This window comes from Abramis brama (genome assembly GCF_963993115.1).
Source record: "Abramis brama genome assembly, chromosome: 24".
Lineage (NCBI taxonomy): Eukaryota > Metazoa > Chordata > Actinopteri > Cypriniformes > Leuciscidae > Abramis > Abramis brama.
Window position 1 is genome coordinate 24,422,038 of NC_139986.1, and position 8,082 is coordinate 24,430,119.

General features: G+C 36.3%; 1 protein-coding gene across 1 annotated transcript; it reads left to right on the top strand.

Annotated features, from left to right (window-relative positions):
- The first annotated feature begins 5,746 nt into the window (after positions 1-5,746).
- On the top strand, positions 5,747-7,072 carry h2bk1 (H2B.K variant histone 1). The gene is made up of 2 exons (XM_084102035.1): positions 5,747-5,868; positions 6,815-7,072. The coding sequence occupies exons 1-2, from the start codon at positions 5,752-5,754 to the stop codon at positions 7,049-7,051; spliced, it is 354 nt and encodes a 117-aa protein (XP_083958161.1). The 5' UTR covers positions 5,747-5,751; the 3' UTR covers positions 7,052-7,072.
- The last annotated feature ends 1,010 nt before the right edge of the window (positions 7,073-8,082 follow it).

Below are 8,082 nucleotides of genomic sequence, written 5' to 3' on the forward strand. Positions count from 1 at the left end.
AGCAATTTAACTGGAATTTGAAAAGCATTTTCAATTCAATTCCAAATGGTGCACAACCCGTCTATCTAATATGCAATAAGGAACTGTACAATGATTTATTTGTTTGACATATGATCAGTGTGTTCAAAGCTTGTTTCAATACAACCCAAAGAACACTTTGCATTGACAAGCTGTTGTGCTTTTCCTGTCAGATGCCGAGATATTTTGGCACAAACCATAAGATTAATCCCTCGGGGAGTTGACCTCTGGTCATAAGAGGCCATGAGGAACAGGCTTACTGTCATTCATACACTGGTTTATAAGTACTGGACTATTGGCACTCTCTAGCCAACCCACTAGACATCTCTTTTCTTGTTATTGTAATACAACAACATCAAATAAAAGTTTGTTAGGCAGAATATGAACTTTAAGATAAATGAGAATCAATGGTGTTTGGCTTCACACTGACAGCATGTTTGAATGGGAAATTAGATTTGAGAAGAGAAGTTAAAAACAATGTGCTCAGAAGACCACATTTATGATCATTTTTATGTGCTTTTCAGGGTTGAACAATATTAAAATTCAGTCTGCTACCAATACATTATAATTATGGCCAATAACCGTTAAATGACATTACATTTCTATACTATTTTGTCTACATAAAATAAAATTACAAAAAGTAAATAAAAAGCAAATAATACCATTTTAAATACATAATACTTACAAACACAATTAATTGTCTGAAATGTGAGTTTAGGCATCACAACAATTTAAATTGTGAAAAAATTTAGGATGTGAGGATTCATTTTAAGACTAAATTTAAGGACGGATTTAGAGATTAATTTTAAGTAAGTGTTAGATGATAGCAAAGCCATGCATTTATAAAAATAGTAAAATGAACATGCACAATTAAAAGTCAGATAAATATTGTCCGATAAATCAATTTAAATATCTGATAACCGATATAGAACCAATATATTATGTAACAAGTTTCATTACATGGAAAAGAGCAGGATGAACATGCTGTTTAAAGGGATAGTTCACCCAAAAATGAAAATTCTGTCAGTAATTGCTCACCCTCATGTTGCTCCAACCCCGTAAGACCTTCGTTCATCTTCGGAAGACAAATTAAGATATTTTTGATTAAATCTGAGAGCTGGATCACTCCTCCATAGGCATCACACACACATGACCAGCGTCAGCCAATAGTGAGCCTACATGTGACGTACAACACAGAAGCGCTGCACTATTACACTACGTGAATTCACTCGAGGCCCAGAGAGAAGGAAATGAATAGTGGAATAAAGTCGTTATTTTTGTTTACTTTTTGCGCACAAAAAGTATTCTCGTCGCTTGATAAACTTAAGATTGAGCCACTGTAGTCACTTGGACTATTTTAATGATGTCTTTAATAACTTTTCTGGGCCGGCAAGTTTCAATCCCTTAGAAGCCTATGGAGGAGTGATCCAGCTCTCAGATTTAATCAAAAATATCTTAATTTGTGTTCCGAAGATGAACGAAGGTTTTGCGGGGTTGGAACAACATGAGGGTGAGTAATTACTGACAGAATTTTCATTTTTGGGTGAACTAACCCTTTAACATCAACTTTTGTGTTCAATGGAGGAATGTGGGTTTGGAAAAATATGAAAAGTAGAAATGATGACAGTTTTATGCTGCATGAAATATATCATGTATGCAGGAGCCAAAAGACAAATGACTGCTCAGTTGTCTCTGAATATTACAAGCAATGAAGGGCAAGACATGAGAAAAAAAGTGGACATCCACACATATAAAAGCACACTCACCAGACACATGTCATTTACCAGATAAAAAAAAAGATAATTGTTTAATGGGCAGTTGGAACACACTCAAAATCCCATTCAGCCGAGAATATTGCTGAAGTCAGCTCAAAAGCAAGAGTGAGACATCCACTCTCGAGAACGATGATTTAAGACGGATGCTGCAGCTAATATGAAAGTGCAAGCATCTTAAAACTGAGATAAAGGGTCGCTTCTCATACGTGCTGAGATATGCTGTAAACACTAAAGGATCATGAAGCTTTGCAGTTTTGCAGCAGCCTCTTGAGACTGCTTACTGAGAAGCGACGGTGAGCATAATGACACTGGCCACACTGTTTGACCCAGGAAATAAATCATCCCACACCTGCAGCCAATCTAACGCAAACTAAATCTGTGTTGCAAATAACAGTAGAACACAGCAGTATGATGAGGTTTAAACACTTCAGTTACACTGAAAACATTTTTGTGTAGGATTTACTTGAATTGAATACAATTGAACCAATTTATTAAAACAATCTATTTAATTGAAACAATTTTCACTCAAAAAATGCTAGAAAATGTCAAATAATTACAGAGAAATGGCAAGTAACACTGAATTAAAATGGGAAGTTTTCAAGTAGAATGACTGAAAAAGTATTATCTTGCAAAACATATTCCAATAATACTTCTTTGTTTTATTTACAACTTCATTCAAGATGTTGGGTCAGTGTTTTTATTAGAATTTACTGTAATGCCATACCCAGCTACCACAGCTATTTATGGCGAAAAACAGGTTAAAATGTAGCAAAATACGAAAAGAAAAATAAACTCAATTAAATTCACACAAGTTGCGATAGTCTTTTTAAAAATTGCGATAATATTTTCTTCCCAATTGTGACATATTGAGTGAAACGGCTTCTCGAAGAAGAAGAAAAATGTGATTAATTCTGACCACAACTGTCTGTGTGTGTGTGTGTCTGTGTCTGTGTCTGTGTGTGTGTGTGTGTGTGTGTGTGTGTGTGTGTGTGTGTGTGTGTGTGTGTGTGTGTGTGTGTGTGTGTGTGTGTGTGTGTGTGTGTGTGTGTGTGTATATATATACACACACAAACTATTATTAAATACTTTAATAGTATATAAATAATACTAAAATAACACTGCTCCCAGGAAATGCATTCTTCAAAGAAATTGAAAAAATAACTAAAGAAGGTCTGGACAAAACATACAGATTAACTAACAGAATGCATTAACAAATACTGATGACGAGGCCTATCAAGTAATCACATACTGTATGTTTGGTAATGGTTTTTTCCTGCAAAGTTTGAGGCTCAGGTAAAAAAATGTCTGCTGTAAATAGATAAAGGCAAGGATAAAAGAAAGGATAAACCACCTTTCTTGGAAGTGGAGAGAAGTCTTAAACCTGAGGGTGCACATCATTCTTGCCGTACAATGAACTTGTCAGAACGGAGGGACTGTGAAATTGAAAATATCAAAAGGTCTCGTCCAGTAACAAAAAACGTGAAATTGAACACGAGGAGGAATACCCTGCAGCACACAAATCACTGGACACAAGCTGGAAAGCAGAGCAAACCTTTACGTTCGAACCTTAAAAAACAGACAGACCAGGCAGGCATATTACATACCAGGTAAGTGCTATTACAATTCAAATGAATCGTGCAAATAAATGCACCGAGATGTACTAAACCGAGACATGCACACCTACAAAGAAATGTAAACATAAATATATATGCAATTTAAAAAGATTAATATTCTAAATAAAGTTCTTTACTCAGCCAGGCAGATGTATGTGATTTTCTTTTTGCTTATGAAGCCCTGACTTAATTCAAGCAATTCACACTGCAATTTTATCAAACTGTTGCTGACTGCACAGGATGACCTTTTACAGCAAAAGGCAGTCCAAACATATGAGTCACTTTGTAATCATATACACAACACTCATGCTTATCACTCAGGGATGAAGGTATAAAAAACAAGATAATAAATGGCTGTTTACATTCTATCAGTCAGTGTCAGCAGAACCGGATCTTTCTTTACATGGTCTCTCCTGAGAGATAACACCTTTGGGGAACCTCCCAGATGCACCATCTCTGGGTAAAGTGGGTCATAATCACAGTCAACAGGACTAAAAGTCTTTTACACAGTTCTGTGATTTGTATTGATGGTTTATTGAGTGTGTGCCACATCTCCTGCTGATGTAGTGCTACATAGGCAACAAAACCGGATCAATGATCATGAACACGAAGGCAACGCTAAACTAGATATTTAAAGTGCCCCTATTATAATGTATTTTAAAGGTTCCTAATTTTGTTTTGGATGTCACCTAGAATAGGTTTACATGCTTCCAAGGTCAAAAAAACACTTATTTTCTCATAATATACATTGCAGCATCACCGGTTTTCTCAGTGTCTGAAAAGGTTCAATAAAGGATTCAGTCTCTCTAAATGCCACATTTCCCAGAGCCTACTCAGCTCTGATTGGTCAGATGGCCCAGTCTGTTGTGATTGGTCGACCACTCACAAGGTTTCAGACTCTAACCTCTGGTTTCACAGACAAGGCTTAAGTTTAGTCCCAGGTTAAAATGTATGTTTGAACTGTCTATAGCACTGACAGGTATATGTCAAGGCTTAAGCCTTGTCTGTGAAACCGGGGGAACAATGACACTTGATTGACAGCACTCGCATATAGTACACACTACAACAAAACTCAATTATTTACTAGTTAGGCCAGTGAAGTAGGCTCTCCTGAAGTTCAAAATTGTAAAAGTAGCACAGATATTAGCCTCTCTCATAATTTGCTGTGCTGTAATGAGTATCTGCAGGTGCAGCTCTTTAACGTAATTGGCATATTATGCCGGAAGCTAATTAACTGTAGGCGTGACGAGCAATTTGCATCCTTTCACCACCTGAACCTTGTCTCTTCTTTGGCCAGATGTTTTATGGATTTCAAAAGTGATATTTGGTGCAACTATGGCTGAATCTACAGAAAGCAGCAATAAATATAAGTGGCAAATGAAGTCTTCCATTTTAAATAGAGCGAAAATTAAAAATCAAATCATACAACAGCATGAAATACAATGCACCAAAACTCCCAGCTGAACACTACCTGCAATGGAACAGAACACTGGATATCAAACTGCATACTATTTTGAGACTACTTTTTTTAAATAACATGCAAAACACTGTAAAATGTAACAACATACTTCATTTTGAAACATGACGTCGCTAGGTTGAATGTTTAATTCATCAATATCAGTAACCAGTTGTCATCTTGGAAATTAAAACATACATTTTTAATGCAGTTTTGTAAAAGTGTCTTAACTTTGTCATTTAATCATTTAATTAGTTAAAAATTATTTCTGGGTCATTCATCATGGAAGATTAAAAAAAAAAGCTCATTCATTGTGCAATATTCCTTCTATGGCAGTATGATCTCTGTAGTTTAATAAACAAGGAAAGGAAAGAATTAAATAAATGTTATCTGCGTATTTATTATGATTTAGTATATAGTTCACCCAAAAATTAATTCTGTCATCATTTACTCACCCTCATGTTTTTCCAAACCTGTATAAGTTTCATTCTTCTGCTGAACACAAAAGAAGATATTTTGAAGAATGTCGGTATCATTGACTTCCATAGTAATAATACGGAGAAGAAGAAAAAAAACTCATACAGTTTTGAAACATGAGGGTGAGTTAACTACCCCTTTAACTTATCTGTTTTTCAACTAAAATGTGACACAGGAGGTAACAAAATAAAACGACTTGAACGCTTACTGGATATCCTGAAGGCTGAGTGAGTGGTGATCTGACTTCCGTTCGCCACGCGAGATTGAGAGCAGACGCTTTCCAATTAGTGTACACTTCCGTACACGTCATAAATGGCTGATGAAGGCCTGCTGAAGACCTGCCGAAGCGGCAAACACGTAGCTGAAAGCAACAAATATTGCCTAGTGTTATTAATAAAAAGAAAAATCCAGTATGTCTAATGAAGGAGCAAAAAAAAAAGGAAAAGTACCAGGAGACAAAAAAACAACTAAACGGAGAGCAAAGAGGAGGGAAACTTATGCAGTGTATATCTACAAAGTTTTGAAGCAGGTAGGCGAGTTTTCATAAATCATAAAGATTATCGAAGAATACCTTTCAAACGGATGATTTCTACTGTTCATGTTGATTTATGACCTGCGTTTGACGCCACGTGCAATCGCGATAGATTTGTGAATGAATCATTCTTATGAGTCGAATCTTTTCGATGTATCGGTTGAATCGCTCCGAGAGGTTCTCGAGTCATGTGTCTTTTTGACTCACTGAACAAAGAACCGTTTGTTTTAGATCTGTCCGAGTCGGGAACCAATGTTTACAACTTGATTAGCCTATCAATGTAGTCAATTAATACCCACAAGAAAACGAAATTGTTTTTATTTTATTTTAAAAAAGAAAAGGAAAAAAAGAAAACCTTTTCATCCAATAAATGTAAGTATATTTTATAATGTAACTCTTATCCAGGTTCTAAATGGCATTATCCATATAATCCATAGAATTATGGCTGGGACACACAACCCCTCAATAAACACTTTGTCTAATAAATACGGCTGTGATCTATCTATCTATCTATCTATCTATCTATCTATCTATCTATCTATCTATCTATCTATCTATCTATCTATCTAATGTCAACATTTGAAGTGGATCAAAACCTCTCATCGACTCTCACATTTATGTGATTAATCGATTTGACAGTACTACTAAAATATAACCAAAAGACATAAACACCCCACCATGTGATTACATCATGATGTAAAAAAAAAAAAATTGTTTTTTGAACTGAACTGCTTCTTTTAAATTTTCATCGTTGCTTGGAACCTGTAAGCAGCCCACAGTTATTAGGCCAATTGGCTATATTACCAGGCAGAAGAGTTGTTTACCCTCATTAATAGATGTTAAAATGTATTATTTTAATCACAGAACTGTTGTTGCTTATTGCTTGTGTGTGTGTGTGTGTGTGTGTGTGTGTGTGTGTGTGTGTGTGTGTGTGTGTGTGTAGGTTCATCCAGACACTGGTATCTCCAGCAGGGCCATGAGCATCATGAACTCGTTTGTTAATGACGTGTTCGAGCGCATCGCTACAGAGGCGTCCCGGCTGGCGCACTATAACAAGCGCTCCACCATCACGAGCAGAGAGGTGCAGACCGCAGTCAGGCTCCTGCTGCCCGGGGAACTCGCCAAACACGCCGTGTCAGAGGGAACCAAGGCCGTCACCAAATACACCAGCTCCAAGTGATCACCTGAGAGCTGCCCAAGGGGTGGGAGTCTTTTCAACTAATAAAAAAAAATGTAAAGGCCATGTTTGCAATCACTATTCAATATTAATAAATGCACACAGAAAATTGGATGGAATCGGTATTCGTTATTTTGGTTTAGAAAGCAATCTCTTTGCTCAGGCTTATTTGCGAGAGCAGAAGAACACAGCACTGAGGGATAGAATGGTATTAGATTACAAAACATGGGAAACAACTGATTTTTGCTGATTAAATATTGCTGTTATAGAATATTGCCATGCTGTTACCATAGTACTACTGAATATTCTTTAAATGATTGTTAGTTTTATTAAAGGATAATTTCACCCCAAAATTTAAATTCTGTCATTAATTACTCACCCTCATGTCGTTCATCTTCAGAACACAAATGAAGAAGCGCTTTCTGTTCCTCCATTGACAGCTACACAACTACCACTCTGACTCTTCAAAAAGATTGTAAAACTAATCCATATGAATTGAGCGGTTTAGTCCAAATTTTCTGAAGAGACTCGATCGCTTCATATGATTAACAGATTTAATTTAGGCTTTTATTCACATATATACATTCATCAACTCACACATCAGTTGTTGTAAACAGAAGCTCAAGCACTATTTCTGCGATAACCAATGAGGTTCATTCTCGTGTTACGCATCACGTTTGAGCTTCAGCAAGAACCAATGAGGTTCATTCTCGTGTTACGCATCACGTTTGAGCTTCAGCAAGAACCAATGAGGTTTGTTCTTGTGCGTTAGGCAGCTTCGGTTGAGCTGTTTGTCCGCTGATAAATTTTTAAAAGGGAATTAAATCCTAAATTAAATCTGTTCATCATATAAAGAGATCGTGTCTCTTCAGAAAATTTGGATTTAACCACTCAATTCATATGGATTAGTTTTACGATCTCTTTATGAACTTTTTGAAGCAAAGTGGTAGTTGCGTCGCTGTCAATGGAGGGACAGAAAGCTCTCAGATTTCATCAAAAAGATCTTCATTTGTGTTCTGAAGATGAACGAAAGT

What these genes read in the sequence shown, in the direction of transcription:
- h2bk1 (XM_084102035.1), top strand. Translation starts at nt 5,752, where the DNA reads ATGTCTAATGAAGGAGCAAAAAAAAAAGGAAAAGTACCAGGAGACAAA. An exon ending in TCTACAAAGTTTTGAAGCAG is followed by an intron (nt 5,869 to 6,814) that starts GTAGGCGAGTTT and finishes GTGTGTGTGTAG; the next exon opens with GTTCATCCAGACACTGGTAT.